The 16361-nt window shown below is 37.7% G+C and overlaps 3 protein-coding genes across 3 annotated transcripts in view; 1 reads left to right on the forward strand and 2 right to left on the reverse strand.

The window, feature by feature from the left end:
• Positions 1 to 1301: 1301 nt before the first annotated feature.
• CBG23977 lies at positions 1302 to 2289 on the reverse strand (the record flags this gene model as incomplete). The annotated part of the gene is made up of 3 exons (XM_002638214.1): positions 1302 to 1507; positions 1919 to 2168; positions 2215 to 2289. The coding sequence occupies 3 exons, from the start codon at positions 2287 to 2289 to the stop codon at positions 1302 to 1304; spliced, it is 531 nt and encodes a 176-aa protein (XP_002638260.1).
• A 1697-nt stretch (positions 2290 to 3986) lies between these two features.
• On the reverse strand, positions 3987 to 13583 carry CBG23978 (the record flags this gene model as incomplete). Its single annotated transcript, XM_002638215.1, has 19 exons — positions 3987 to 4027; positions 4284 to 4491; positions 4968 to 5205; positions 5250 to 5392; positions 5441 to 5542; positions 6231 to 6367; positions 6414 to 6784; positions 8104 to 8287; positions 8334 to 8402; positions 8555 to 8626; positions 8672 to 8747; positions 8801 to 8890; positions 9302 to 9392; positions 9436 to 9662; positions 9721 to 9854; positions 11351 to 11473; positions 11518 to 11614; positions 13282 to 13380; positions 13431 to 13583. The coding sequence occupies 19 exons, from the start codon at positions 13581 to 13583 to the stop codon at positions 3987 to 3989; spliced, it is 2655 nt and encodes an 884-aa protein (XP_002638261.1).
• A 1656-nt stretch (positions 13584 to 15239) lies between these two features.
• Positions 15240 to 16361, forward strand: part of CBG27286 — a gene marked incomplete at both ends in the record, with an annotated part of 2591 nt that continues 1469 nt past the window's right edge. Inside the window, one exon of the mRNA XM_045238332.1 lies at positions 15240 to 15974. Coding sequence (XP_045100661.1) covers positions 15240 to 15974 — 735 coding nt within the window. The remainder of the gene's footprint in view (positions 15975 to 16361) is intronic.

Genomic DNA, 16361 nt, shown 5'->3' on the forward strand with positions numbered 1-16361 from the left:
CTCATTTACTGTGAAAGATATCAAAAAGTGGCTAACTAGTAAAATGTTGCTGATATCCTGATAAACATTTTACTAGTTAACCACTTGTTGATATCTTTCAAAAGAAATGAGATATATAGGCTCAAAGTGGACGATCCGGGTGTCGTTCTATTAGAGGTTTTACGGTAAATCCGTTTTGGATCAACGATACGCTATCTTAAAGGAGGGCAGACAGCAAAAATTTCGGGGAAAATTTCAGGGAATGTGTATTTTGCCGTCGCGGTGTTCGCACCTAAAGCACGCAATCCCACGCGCAAACATTTTTATTTTTTTATTTCCCGACTTTATTTTTTTCAATTTTTAACGACTTCAAACATTAAAAAAGCTCTTTTTTCTTATTGATTATAAAACCCATATAAAAGTGAATTTTTATGTAAATTTAAAGTTCTATCGACCGATTATTTTGCCAGTCGCCGGTGTTTTTTATAGGCATGCAAAAAAACTATTTTCTCTTCGATAACCGTTTCTTCACTGTTCCTATTTATCTCATTACTTCTCGTTATTACTCTAGGAATAAAAACTGTTTTATGACTGGGGTTTTCAGAGACGTCTTCATTTTTACTGCTTCCTTCACCTTCCGACGACCAGCCCTGCACGAGGATTGTTTTAATTATGTGGTTTTTTTTCAATTGTTATGTCTCTTTCTAAAAATTAATTGTAGTTTTTTTCATAATTTATTTGTTAACATAATAAAACAAGTTTCTTCATTTTCAACTGATTTTGGTACCTCGGAGCGAGGCCTCGGCGGCACGCTGGTAGCCCTTCAGAAATTCCGAGTTCAAAAAGTTCAATCCGAAGGAAACAAGGGAAGAAAAAAGTAAAAACACCAGCAGGGATTGAACCTCTGAACTAGCCCAGAGCGTACTCACTACACTACGCGTGTAAGAGGCGACCATCGCGTTTTTCACATTATGAAGCGACGCCGCAGCAGCAAGCTAGTGAAGAAATTAGGGTGACAAAAAAGAGCTTTTTTTCGTCCTTGAAGTGTTTTTTTCAGGTTTTTAAGTACATAGCTATATTTATACTTCAGAGTTATATCTTTTGAGTAAAAATGAAATTTTTGAAATTTTTGATGTCTACCCTCCTTTAACATTGCGAAATGTGTTTATTGATTCACAAAAAAATAACTTTATAATTTCACAATGGAATTTGTAATCGGAGACACTACAACTGACGACTTCTTTGCCTTGCAAAGAACAATTTCCAAAACTGCATCTCGATACGGTTTGTGAACAGTTAGCATAGTGATAGTTGAGGCTAATCTATGACACAATAGCCATATCATTGCAATATTGCTCATTGCCATATCCAAATATTCCAAAGCACCCGAAACTTGAACGTAAACACAAGGAAATACGAAAACAATTGTTGGAACTCCTGTTTGGTACAGAGACATTTAAAGAATGTCTTCTGGAGCTGATGAGTTTTGGTGGATTGTGCTTTGGTTTTGAAGATGAATACGAATGTTCTGAATATGAAATAATACATTTGTGAGCCACAAAAAATTAAATAGGTCGTGAGGCAAATGACTAGAACTAAAGGATTTGTATTAAGCATGAAGAATCCTGGATGCTCAACGATAGAAGATGGAAGACAGGGGGACTCTTCAACGAATTTTTTTTTTTGGCTCCCTTGTATTTGGCACTTTTTTTGAACATTTTTCATTAAATAATTCATTCAAAGTCTCAAAATCAAGAAAATATGCTATTGACCAAAACTGGAACTTGTCTAGTATTATTTGGTAAAACTTGCGGAGCTTGCGTACGAAACCTTTGAAATAATAGAAATTCTCTTGTCGCTTTTCTCAATAAATTATTTGTCACCAGCTTCGAAAAATCTGAACCAATGTTTGAAAATATGTATCTTTTTTTTCTTGTACCTGTCAATTTTCGTTGCTTAGCCAACGGTTCAACTGATCGGAGCGATTCATCACTTGTTTCCGGAATGGGTTCGCTGGCAGCTCTTTTACCAGTGCATCGATCCAAATGCCGAAAAACGTGACCACCGTCTGTTGCGGACAACAAAGTTTTGCATTGGGTACACAACGCTCTTCCTGAGGCACAGTATTCGTCACTCTCCACTGATTTGATCATAATCTGCTTGACTAATTCAGATTTGAACTCGTCTCCCTAGCAACATTAGTTGGTTTGGAACAATATTTCACGAAAAGCTCACCAAAACGGCTTCATCTCCATCACTTTCCAGGAGCTTCAGAAGCTTTCGATCGGCTTCCGTCTTCTTACGGTTCATTTCGGTTGTTCGGAAGAATAATGGCTATGAAGATGCGCTCGAGGCGTGGGACTTTTTTCGAGAATTCAAAACAATTTTTGTGTATGGAGGATGGGCCAATGGCGTGCGCTTTTCACAAAGTTTATCCAAGTTTTTTGAGGGAGAGACGATGTGCTCGAGGCGTGGAAGTTTCTACAATTATCAGTTTTAATTAATTTGATGACAAAATAGAGCAAACAATCGAGAAAACTGGAAGAAAATGCGAAAAACATTGAAAAAACACAATAAAATAAATAAAAAATGTTTTAAATACGATGCTCCGAAATTCCGCCTCGCGTTGTTTATCGCTTTGACAAAAATGGCGGCTGTTTAAATTCATTTTTCAAAAATTTTGTTTTTTTTCTGCCGGGCCGCCGGGCCGGGCCGGGCCCTGAAAATTTTCTCTCGGCCCGGCCCGGGCGGGCCGGGCCGGGCCGCCGGGCCGAACCGGGCCGGGCCGAAATTTCACAAGTATGAAAATAACAGAAATTGGATCTGGCAGTCTAATCGAAAAAAAGAAGAAAATACCAAGGGTTTCCAACGCGACAATTCGAGATCTCCCCTGATTAGATAAACCATCCAAAAATTCATGTCGTTTGGCTGGACTATTCTTTGGTACCCGCTGTATTTTCCAGACCTTGACCTTCTGGAAAAGTAATTGTTTGGGGCTCTTAAACGTCATCTTGATAGAAAAGACTTCAAGTGAAAAGATGGCACCAAAAAGGAGTTGACCCACTATTTCAATCACAGCTCTCCTCGTTCAAGGCCGATGTAACTAAGAAATTACTGGATTGTTGGCAGACAACTATTGATTCATATGGACATAATTTCCATTAATCTAACCCCCTCCGCTTTGAGAAAAATTTGATCAAAAATCTTACCAAAATCGAAAGAAACTTTTGCAATCAACCTAATAATAACAATTTTCCAGATTATACCCACATGTAGATCCATAAGAACACCTCTGAAAAAAACATGTTCTAGGCTTCGAGGAGTTGAACTCATGGGGAAAATGTTAGGATTGCTGAATCTGAGTTACGCAGTTGTAGCTGTCCCTATCAGAGATTAACGGGCATCATACATCTGACAGCCAAGAAAAACTGATCAATGGAGTCAGGACCCAGACAACGAACTAAATGTTTCAAAGTCAACGTGTATTTTCAAAGAAAATGGTACAGATGCAAATTAAAACAGTGATGGAAAAGAAAACATATTTAAGTGACTTGTCAATGTCATGCGGGAAATTTCTATATAATTTTTTCTGGGAAATGAACGGACAGAAAAATTTACAACGGAAAATGGACTGCTAGTGCATCTCTGCTCCAGATCGGTACTGTCTTATGTACTTTATCGAAAAATGGCTGGTTAGGTAGCTTCTGAGCCCATTGGTCTATTTTTTAAATTACAATATCAGACTTTGGCTCGCTATGCAGCCGTTTCAGGCAAGTTACGAACGCGTAGCACAGACAGTAGTGTTCGCCCCAAATTTCAATTGGAAACTGCAAAACTTACGAAATGATATGGATAGGAATAGAGATGAATAAACATATCCAATAGAATACGGTTACTACGAATTCCTCTTCAATTTGACAAGTGGCGTTTAGCATAATAATGATGATTGAAAAGAAATAATAGGGTTTATAAAACATTTCCACAGGTGAAATATATCGGAGCATAAATCATATACATTTCTGATTGTCTCCAATAGAAAATTTTACAGCTGAAAAGACAGAAAATCTTCCTTATATATAAAACGTCTGTTGGTCCTAGTGTCCGGCTGTCCGGTTTTGGGTTTCAAATAAGAATTAGGCCGCCGCCAAACCAGCGGCTCTTCGCACAAGAGCTGCGCATGCACCCAGTTGCGCCATGAAGGCAACACCAGGAGAGAGAAGGGAGGGAGTACATGTTCTACCCTTTAAAGGTGGGGGGACAGGAGATTTTCCGTAGTTTTTTTGTAGCTAGAGTATGCATTCTACCGTCACGGTGTACAACGCTTAATGTCACTCTGCGTACAGCTGTCGTCCTCGCCTTTATGTATGCAATCGGGCGTGCGCTTTCTCTTTGCCCGCGTGGCTCAGTCGGTAGCGGTGCTGCACCCTCCATCATCGCTCTCACAAGTTCAACTCCTCGAGGGGCACCTTTGAACGAAATTTCGAGAACATTATTTTTTTCATGTCCCCCCACCTTTAAGAAAGAGAAAGCTAAAAGTGAAGGGTGTAGCGACGAACCAGTAGAAAATATTGAATTGCGCCGAAGGCGCAGCAGCCAGCAGGGTGGTTTTTAATAACTTTCAAAGTGATTTTTTATTCCAAAAATGTTTTTTCTCAAAAAACAAAAATTCTCTTTTTAGGTGCTCCTTTAAGATTTGAATCAATATAATCCATCAAAACAATAATCATAAACCAATTAAGTGCACAACTGAAATGAGCAATATCGTTCCAATCGATGCCAGGAAGAATGCAATTTTGGTTGAGCACACGAGATTTTGCAGGGCTTAGCTGGAAAACAAACGCACTTGGAAGCAATTTATCTCGGCTCTTTTGAAAGAAATCTAGAAGTGGTCAATTGATAAAAAATTCATTATCACATAAATAATATTTTGTTAGTTGACCACTTTCTCATACCTTCAACAGGAAACGAGATATACGAGCTCAACTTACCTGTACAGAATAGGTCCTCAACTGATGATAAAAAATGTCGTGTATGAAAGTTTCAGAAATCAAAAAAATCGCCGTCGTTCCGTAGCAAATAATTTTGAAGCTCATTGTAAATGAGCTCCGTTCAAATCGAATTTTCTGAATCAAATAGTAGCAAAAATAGATGCCAACTTGTCCTTTTGCCCAGTCGAACGACGAATAGATTACGGTATTTTTAGGGTTTAGCAGAGCAGTGACAGGGCTGGAAATCTCTTTTTCAAGCTAACAAGGTCTTCAAAAACTCACATATAAACCGAAAACCCCATTGCTAGAACCATGTAACAAATTTTGGATTTCAAAGGCCTGTACACTCCATTGGCATCGCATAGGGTTGGCCCGGTAGAGAATAGAGATGGGATCCATTGACTTACTTGAAGACCTGAGGGTCTCTGTAGAGATTTGAAATTTTGGAGAAAATAACCTTTGCCAATACTAACCTCAAAATAGTACTTGTAGCAGAAAAAACCAGTAGAACTTATTGTGACCAACAGAAAGATGATTTTGAGGGGTGTTGTAGAAGATTCGGTAGATTCGAAGATCTGAAAATTTGGGAAATTGTTGAATTGCATTTTGTTTTGTAGGACTATTTGAAAGCTACATTTCAATTTTTAGATTTAAAAAAAAATCTTTAGTTTGAAAGAAATTATGGGCTAACGCCTGTGGTGACCCATATCGTCCGGGTTTCTATCGTACCGTCCAGTTTCAACGGCTTCGTCACCTAACCCTCCCAGCTTTAACGGCTCGCCTTCAAAGAGATAAGATTTCCAAATTTATTATAGTTTTCATAGATTTGTAGAACTTTTAAAGATCTATAAACTCCTTTTTGGATTTTTCAAAAAATGTTAAATTTGAACGAAGTTATAAGTTAACGCCTGGGGTGACCCATGCCTGCGCGATGGCAACATCATTCTATCGTCCCGCTAAGTTTCAACGACTCCCCTTCAAAGGGTGATGTTTCCCAGCTAAATAAGTTTCATATCATTTCGTAGAGCTTTTCAAAACCTATACCTCACTTTTTAAACTTCCCAAAAATCTGGTGTTTGAAAGAAGTTATAAGCTAGCGCCTGTGGTGATCCATGCCTACGGGATGTCATCGCCTGTCTACCGTCCTGTCTAGTTTCAACGAATCCCTTTCAAACAGTTACATTTCTAATCTAATCAATTTTTATATCAGTTTGTACAGCTTTTCAAGATCTACACCTCACTTTTTGAATTTTCCAAACCTACATTTTCAGCAAATGCCAAACATCCAAAAATCGATGAAACAGCGATGATGTAGAATTGATGCCATCTTCGAACGCCGTGACGTTTTGAATAGATCCACATAATCGCTGAATGAAAAATCCAGAGACATGTGTAAATGACTAAAATCCCAAATTTTTGTTTGAAAAAGAGTTGTCTAGAACTCACAAATATGCAAAGTGGACTTGTTCGGACAGTTATTCGTTATTATCCCTAGAATTCCCATTGCCACGCAGCCCAGCAAGCAAACGACTTTCGGAGCATCCCTTTGTTGGATTCCATGTGTTGTTGGAATTCGCGGAACTTGATAACAGAATATTTTCTTTCGAAAAACAATTATCAAATTCAGAATTCCGACGATAGCAAGGCTGCTGGCACTGGCAACAGAGTTGAGGGAATTGAAATTGAAAATCTGAAGAGAGCAGAGATAGTTTAGGTAGCATTTGTCCAGATTTTGTTTGTTGGAAGTTTTCTGATAGTTTTGGAATAGGGTGGTGAGAGCAGGGAGGATGGAGCCGAAGATTTGGAAGAAGAGGAAGCTGGAAATTTGTATATTTTTTTTTAGAACTGTGTCGCTTCGGAACCGCAACGTTTCAAAGACGTTTTAGAAACGCGACGTTATAGAACCACGACGTTCTAAGACTGTGATGTTTCAGAACTGCGACGCTTTAGAACCGGGACGTTTTAAAACATAGGTTTTTAAAAACCCGCGACATTTGAGAATCACGACGTATCAAAACCGCAACGTTTTAGAACCGTGACGGTTCAGGATCGCGACGTTTCAGAACCGTGACGTTTTAGAACCTTGAAGTTATAAAAACGCGACATTTCATAACCTCGACGTTTTAGAACTGTGTCGTTTCAGAATTGCGGCGTTTTAGAACCTCGACGTTTCAGAACAATGATGTTTTAGATTCGCGACGTTTCAGAATAGCGATATTTCCGAATTATGACGTTTTAGAACCGCGAAATTTGAGAACAGTGACATTTTAGAGCCGTGACGTTTCAGTATCGCGAAATTTCAGAATCACTACGTTTTAGAACTTTTAAATTTTAGAACTGTGATGTTTCAGAACCACGACATTTCAAAACCGTGACGTTTCAGAACCATGAAATTTTATAACCGCGACATTTTTGAACAGTGACGTTTCAGAACCGTGACTTTTTAGAATCGCAACATTCTAGAACCGCGATATTTTAAAAACGCGACCTTTCAGAACCGCGACGTTTCAGAACAGAAACGTTCACGAACCACCAGGCTTCAAAACCAAGATGTTTCGGAACCGCGACGTTTCAAAACCGTGACCTTTCAGAACCATGTCTTTTCAGAACCAAGACTTTCTAAAACCGCGGTTTTACGAAACCATGACTTTCTAGAACCACGTGTTTTACAGAACCATGACCGGGACGTTTCAAAACAGTGAAGTTTTAGAATCTCGACGTTTTAGAACAGTAACGATTCAGAACGGCAACACGTTACAACTGTGACGTTTTAGAACTGAGACGATTCAGAACCGCGACGTTTTGGAAAAAAAACAAGGCTGTGCCACGGCCGGCCGCGGCTTCAAAAAAAAAATATTCGAAGAAGCCGCGGCCGGCCGGCCCAAGCTAGCCGTGCGGCTTTTCACGGCCTTTTGAAATAATTGTTTCATGAGAAACGTAGATTTTTTTTTGAAGTAGGACAAAAAAAACGAAATTATTCAAAAACTAATAGATTTTCACTTCACGCGTTTTCATGAGGCTATCCGCGGCCGGCCTTGGCTAGCCGCGGCTTTTCACGGCTTTCACAAAAAAGCCGCGGCCGGCCTCGGCCTCAAAAATCAAGCCGCCTTTTTGCACAGCCTTGAAAAAAACTCACTTAAAATATTTGGAATCCTTGATCAATCGCTGTTTTTGATATTCATGATGACTAACTATTTTTTCTCCGGGGTTCTCAAAAAGCCATTGCTTATCCAGCTTCACGTTTCCCTCCAGATCATTTCCTTCAAAAATACTTGGCTCATTGTTTTCATGACGATCCAAAAGGCGATACTTGAAATATGCTGGAAATTTTGGAGTTGTATTTTTTATATATTTTTTGGATCTCACTCAATAAAAGCACAAAAATTATACTGGCTGCATAAATGAATAGCGGGATGACAGATACCAAAGTTTTCTCTGAAAAGTTTGAGCTCAATTATCTCAATTCCTGTGAGAGATATCAAAAATGGGTTAACTGATAAAATGTTTATCAGATTATCACCAAAATTTTATTAATTTACAAAGTTTTGATATCTCTCACAGGAACAAAGATAAGTGAGCTTTAATACCTTCAACAGGTGTCACCGAAATTTTCGCTTCCTTCACTCTATGATAAACATCTGGAATTTTCCATAAAGGTTCTGAAAATCAAATTTTTAAAAAATTCATTTTTACTACCTAAAAACCTGTAAAATTCCCACAAAGCGTGTCATCTGGCATCACAGTAAACGCGATATGAAATTGGTCTCCAATGTCTTCTTTCTGGAAAATTCCAAAGTTTTGAAAGATCAAAAAATCCCTTTTAGAATTCTTACTCGAATTGAAAATCCAGCAAATTTTGTGAAAGTTTGAAAATAGTAGTCATTGCTCAGCTCTAACATTCCGAAACCATCGAATAGGGGACACTGAAAATTACTACTGTAAGCTCTCTGAAGCCATTAAAACAGCCAGCTTTGAGCCCTTATATCTAATTTTCTGCACAAGGTATCAAAAAGTGCTTAACTAACAAAATATTCATTATAATATTAGCTACATTTTATTAGTCGATTACGTTTTGATATCTTTTATATGAACCGAGATAAAATAGGTTAACGTAAGGGGAGTCGCCGGCAGGATGCCGACAGAGTATCTCGGACGCCAGCTGCCGACCTTCTAACTTTGACTCAATTTATCTAAGCTACTGTAAGAGTTATCGAAAAGCTGTCAACTGGTAAACTATTTATCATAATATCAAAAACATTTTATCAGCTGACCACTTTTTAATATCTTTTATTGGAACCGGCTCAAACTTTAAAAGTTTTTTCCCCAAAAGTTACATCAACTCGCCGAACAGTCAATCTTGCACAAATCTCCGTTTCCGAGTAGGCTCTGATGTCCACTTTATCCACAGCATTAGGAAATGTGTACCTAAACATTTTAAGCTGAGCAATCTCAAGGAAAAGGAACTCACATAAAATATCGAGGTTCCGAAGGAGTGTCCAAAGTAGAGAATGGTTCTTGATAATGGAAATTGGGAACTGGCTTCACTAGAATTTGAAAATCACTTGGAAGAGAACTGGCAACGGATAGATAGACTGGTTGACCAAGTTGTTCCATAGATCGATCATCATCACAAAGTGTGTCACTTGCAAACCAATATGTATGCTTTTGGCCTTGATGGGATTGGATACGGGGGAGCTGGAAAAATAAGTTTCTTGAAACTTTGTTCCTTGAGGAGTTGAACTTGTGGGCACACTGTTGGAGGTACCGCGCTACCTGCTGAGCTACGGTGGCGTTTAACTCGCTTGTCAACTTTGAACCCATATATCTCGTTTCCTGAGACAGATATCACATAGTAGTCAACTAACGAAATGCTTATCAAAATATCAGCTACATTTTATTAGTTGATTATTTTTTGATATCTCTCAAAGTAACCGAGATAATCGAGCTGAAAGAGGAGCAAACTTCCCGTCTACTTTTTACCACTTTATACACTTTGAGCTCAATTGTCTCGGTCCTTGTAAGAGATATCAAAGTGTAGTCAACTCACAAAATGTTTATCATAATATCAGCTAAATTTTATCAGTTGAAAATTTTTAGACATCTCTGACAGAAAACTGGATAAATAGGGTCGAAAGTAAGATCTTTTTAAAGCCAAAAATTCGGGGGGTACAAGGGGGAACAAGGGGGTACAACTGATTTAGGGGTACAAAATTGGTGATTCGGGGGTACAAAATTCGTGGGTACAAAAATTCGGGGGTACAATCTACCAATGATTCTGGGGTACAACTTATTTCATGTAGGGGTACAACGTTTGTGATTCGGGGGTACAATTTTTTTTGACGAAGTTTCTGAATTCCTGAATTTCAGAGCTTGAAAATCTCTGAATTTTTAGAATTTCAGAACTTTGGAATTTCATTATTTCGGTATCTGAGAATTTCGGAACTTCAGAATCTAAGAATTTCCAAATTTAAGAATCTCAGAATTTCAGAACTTCAAAATCTCAGAATTTCAGAACTTTGGAACTTCAGTATATCGGTATCTGAGAATTTCGAACGACAGGAATTTTTCACTTCTCATTGTCACATTGTTCTTTTTGACAATAAGCTAAACTTGACAAATTTTACACTCAGTTTTTTAATGCTTAATTTAAGTTCAAAACCCAGCCGATACTTTTCTCAATGCCATTTTTTCTCAATTCCTTATTTTTTTAATTCTATTTCAATTCCCTTTGTTTCTCAATATTCCTTCGTCTTTTTCCCAATTTTTCTCAATTTTCGCGGTAATTTAATTTTTTCTCCTTTTTAAACAATTTTCTATATCTGATTGAAGGAAACTATCACAATTTAGAAGTTTCCCACAAAATTCGAAAATTCCAGAAATTGGCCCAAAATGAGCTATTTTCTATCGAAAATTGTTCGAACAGACAATAAAACATTACAAACATTATAAAATTAATTTTTTTCAACCAATTACCACGAAAATTTGAGCAAAAATGATGAAAAACGAAGGAAAACGGAGAAAAACCCAAAAATAAAATTTGCGAGCGATGACGTCATCAGTCCATGGCCGTGGCCGAGCTGCGGGGTTTTCTCTTCCATGGGAAAATTTCGCGAAATTGAGATCTTTTCGCAATTCCCATTTTTCTCCGTTTTCCTTCGTTTTTCATCATTTTTGCTCAAATTTTTGTGGTAATATATCGAAAAAATCAATTTTATAGTTTCTGTGATGTTTTATTGCCTATTCGAACGATTTTCGAAAGAAAATAGCTCATTTTGGGCTAATTTTTGGGATTTTCGAATTTTGTGGGAAATATCTAAATTGTGATTGTTTCCTTCAATCAATGATCTAGAAAATCATTTAAAAATGAAAAAAATTTAAATTACCTCGAAAATTGAGGAAAATTAAGAAAAATTGGGAAAAAAACGAAGGAATATTGAGAAACAAAAGGAAATGAAAAAGAATTAAGAAATAAAATTGAGAAAAATTGGAAGTGAGGAAAGTATCGACTGGCATTAAAATCCGTTTGTAAAATTTGTTAAAATCATTTCACAGTTCTCCATTGTCTTTCTTGAAATAGTGAGATTCTGAAGTCCTGAAGTTTTGAAGTTCCGAAGTTCTGAGATTGCGAATTCTGGAATTCCAAAGTTCTGAAATTCTAAGAATTCTGAAGTTCTGAAATTCTGAGATTTTGAAGTTCTGAAATTCTGAGATTTCGAAGTTCTGAAATTCGGAAATTCTCAGATTCTCAGATTCTGAAGTTCCGAAATTTTCAGATTCTCAGACTCTGAAGTTCCGAAATTCTCAGAATCCGAATTCTGAGATTTTCAAGCTCTGAAATTCAGGAATTCAGAAACTTCGTCAAAAAAATTGTACCCCCGAATCACAAACGTTGTACCCCTAAATGAAATAAGTTGTACCACAGAATCATTGGTAGATTGTACCCCCGAATCGTTGTACCCCCGAATTTTAGTACCCACGAATTTTGTACCCCCGAATCACCAATTTTGTACCCCTAAATCAGTTGTACCCCCTTGTACCCCCCGAATTTTTGTCTCTTTTTAAGGAGTTACATAAGATTTCAAAATTTGAAAATTCAAGGGTTATTTAAACGTGATTAAAAACATTTATTAATGGGCAAAAAAGTCTTGAAAAAAAAAATTTAGACAGAAAAAGCTACGTAGAAACCCACGATGACCCATTGACCTCAGGGAAATTACTATAAAGGAAGATAGAAATGGAAGGAAGAATCAGTTCTCCTTTTTCTCCGGGATGGGATCCGGAGAAGGAGGGGGAGGAGCCAGGAGCTCCAGCTAGGGGCCAGTAGCTTTAGCTGGACTTGAGCTGGGCCCTGGGTCCTGGGTCCAAGGTCATGACCTAGATTTCGATTTCTGGGTCATGATCTAGATTTTATTTAAAAACTGAAATCTAGGTCATTACCTAAAAAATAAAGACTAGGCCATGACCTAAAAATTGAAATCTAGGTCATGACCTAGATTGTATTTTTATGTCATCGCCTAGATGTCATCCTATAGGTCATGACCTAAAAAAGATCCTGGACCCAGGCCTGGCTCCCAGCCCTTGGCACCCAGGAACTCCTGGCTCCTCCTAATCCTTCTGGCCTCAGAGAAGAGGAGAACTGATTATTTCCTCTGATTCTCTCTTCCTTTATGGTAGTCTCCCCGAGGTCAAAGAGTTTCTACGTAGCTTTTTGGATAAATTTTTTTTTCCAAAAATTTTTTGCCGACAAATAAATTTTTTCACCACATTTAAACAACCCTTGAATTCTCAAGTTTTGAACTATGTGATTCCTTGAAAATATCTTTATTTTGACTACATTTTTGCAGGTTGCTTTAAGAGATATCAAAAAAATTTTAACTGATAAAATGTAACTGATATTATGATGAACGTTTTGTTAGTTGACCACTTTTTGATATCTTTCAAAAGAAGTGAGATAATTGAGCTCAAAGTGGACAAAGCGGTAAAAAGGATAGAGCTTACTATTAGCTGGTAGCGGTGCGGCACCTCAAAAAGTGGGCGCCCAAGTTAAACTCCTTGGGAGATGTTTTAGAACTACATTGGTTTATTGAACGATATAGAATGATACAATAGAGGGGCTTTTATACTGGTTACATGATAAAGAATTTAATAAAAGAAAGTGATTGCGGGGGATGCAATGCACATTCCCCGGTGAATCACCATCAGAATAGTGCGATTTAGCACAGGAGACCTATGTTAACCAAATGTCAAGTTTTTTTCTTTTTTCATGTCCCTGCTCTTTTAATAAACTTTTGAGGGGTACTGTAACTACACTTACCGCAATATTATGAACTGTTTTCCCTCGAATCACATTCAATGTCAACGGATTTCGTAAAGTCACATTTTCAGAAGTGACCGATACTCGAATGGCAAATGGCTAAAAATTTCAGAATTTCAAAAATTCCGATTCACGAAGCGTCCCCCCACCGGATTTTCTGTATCCAGGACCACTCGAAACAGAGTTGGCGCCAAATTTCCTTTTGTACTCCAATTTGAATAACTTGCGAGAAATGGTAAATCTTGGAAATCTTCACAAGGAAAAGTTGGAAAATGGAGGAGAAGGAGAAGAAAAATCAACATTTGATGGGAGAAGTTTCTGAAAATACGAATAACAAATTTGGCGACTTTTATACTCGCGTGCTTAGGGTGAACAATATTTGCATAGGGGTTTTTAGGATGAGCAAGAGAGCCTTACTGTATTTGCTCTAGGAGGAGGCTACCCTAAAATTCAATTTTGAGCTCAATTATCTCGGTTCCTGTGAGAGATGCCAAAAATCTGTCAACTGACAATCTATTGCTAATTCTAGGATAAATATTTTATCAGCCACAAATTTCTTGATATCTATTACAGTAACTGAGATAATTGAGCTCAAAATTCATGTATGGGCGAGTCTTGGAAAAGGTTGAAAACCTGTGAAAAATGTAAACTCCAAAAATGTTTTCAAAATTATCTTTTTAAAACTTCAAAAAGTCTTTAGATCTGTTTTAATGTTCCATTACAGAAGATTGTTGAAAAAAATCTAAAAGTTGAAAAAATAATAAAAAATTAAATTAAAATTTGTAATGCAAAGTTTCCTTTTTTTATTATAAAACAGTAACACTACAAATCATTTTTCGGCCTAAACAAATATTGAATTTTGAAAAATAACAAACGATAAGAAAGTATGCAAAAAATAACCCAATGTTTGCTTTCACTATTGGCGTTCAAAAATTGAAATGCGATGAAAATAATGTATTTCTGGAAACTTCTAGAAATTTTTCGAAATTTTATTAATCCTATTTTCCCACAGGCTAACTTCTAGAACATATACTCTTCAGCTAATCTTAGTGTCTTTACATACCTCGTCAGATGTTCAAAGTACCAAGTCTTCACGTTTCAGGATTTATGACCATCTGAACCTTCGAGACAGGCCCCGCCCCTTTTGGATGTGATGCTCACAAATAAAATAATTCTTTAAATTCAAACGACGTTGCCTGATCCTGAGCTTTTCAAAAAATGAAAATTCATTTTTCCAAAGCATGGTGACCTAACTTCCACAAGTTAAGTTTTCTAGGCCACTGACTTTGATGACCTAGAAATGCTATTCACCTGGTGTGCTTTTAGGTAATATTCCATGGTGACCAAAAACTTATGCGAATTAAGTTTTCTAGGCCACCGACTTTTGTGGCCTAGAATGCCCTGATATTCCCCAGGTATGTTTTTAAGCTATTTACCTTGGCGGTCTAGAAAACTCAACTTTCGAAAGTTAGGCCACTATGCTGAAATAGCCTACAAAACCCACCAGAATAATATCAGGTCAAATCGAGGCATTAAAGTCGGTGGCCTAGAAAACTCCACTTGCAAAAGTTTGGTCACCAAGGAATATTACCTAGCACACCAGGTGAATAGCATGTCATTTCTGGGTCATAAAATTCAGTGGCCTAGAAACCTGAAAATGCGAAAGTTAGGCCATCATGTTATAACGATCTAGCAAAGCTATCAACTCTAGTTCATAAAAGCCGGTTGCCTGGAAAACCCAACTCGCAAAAGTTAGGATATCCACTGGATGGGATACTATAGGAACCTCAAATTCTTGTAGGGGTTTTTTTCAATGTCCTCTCCAAAGGATCAAAACCGAGCAGGCCAATCATGTTTTCTGGAAATTTAATAATCAGGCTTTTTCAAAAATTTCACCTGCTTCAATTTATATTTCTTGTCAACCTCAAGAGCATTATTACTTCAAACTTCCTCTTGTTATGCTAAACTCAACATGTCGATTCGAAGATCCATTCCACGTAACCGTCACCCATTACCTATGCGCTCTATTCTCAATTCCAATCTATGGAATATCGTATACAATTCTGCTTTTCAAATGTCCCCCACATTTCTACAAGTACCGTAATCTTCTAGTCATTCACATCACTTCTGGCGTACTTTTAGAAGCTCATATGGGCCTTTGGCGAGCCAAAGTCACATTTCCATGGGGCGCACTTTGTGCAAACGGACTGCTGGCCGAGTATTCCCCGAACCTCTTTCAGCTCTGGAATTTTCTATTTCAATTTACTGCGTTTTCTACAGTAACCCTTTTTGTGCATCGAATGGAAATTGTGAATATTGGAATAACTAAATGTCAAAAAGTGGTGTATTTTTTGAGATATGCATTTTATTTGAATCTCCCGCTCCTTTTTGTATTCAACATATTTACATATCAAGATCTGAGCAATCAAAACGGGTATAAAATGAAAATGGAGGAGGCTAGAAACTCGAAAATTCCCGATTTTATGTGGTGTTCCAATTGCTTTTTCATGATTTTCGACTCTTGGATTTTTATAATTTACTATTGCTTAGCCTATGCAGCTGTATTATGTGCATTTCTAACTGGTGGCTTGGCTGCATTTGTCACAATTCGATCGCTCAATTCTATCAATATTCACTTATCAGAACGATCTGTTCGAATTCAGAAAAACTTTTTGTATAGCTTGGTGGTGGCGGTGGGTTTTAAGACTTTTTTAAAAAAGAATTTCGGAATTTAAAAATAGGAAAAAGCTAGTGTTGTTTACCCACACTTTTCTTTTTTTAAAGGTGGGGGGACATGAAAAAAATAATGTTCTCGAAATTTCGTTTAAATATGCCCCTCGAGGAGTTGAACGTGTGGGACGAGGATTGAGGGTGCGGCGCCGCTACCGACTGAGCTACACGGGCAAAGAGAAAGCGGTCGCCCGATTGCATACATAAAGGCGAGGACGACAGCTGTACGCAGAGTGACATTAAGCGTTGTAAACCGTCACGGTAGAATGCATACTCTGGCCCCAAAAATCCCCCGTAAAATCTCCTGTCCCCCCACCTTTAAAGGTTGGGGGACAGGGGATCCTCTAGAG

Source organism: Caenorhabditis briggsae (genome assembly GCF_000004555.2).
Source record: "Caenorhabditis briggsae complete genome, chrV, whole genome shotgun sequence".
NCBI classification, from domain to species: domain Eukaryota; kingdom Metazoa; phylum Nematoda; class Chromadorea; order Rhabditida; family Rhabditidae; genus Caenorhabditis; species Caenorhabditis briggsae.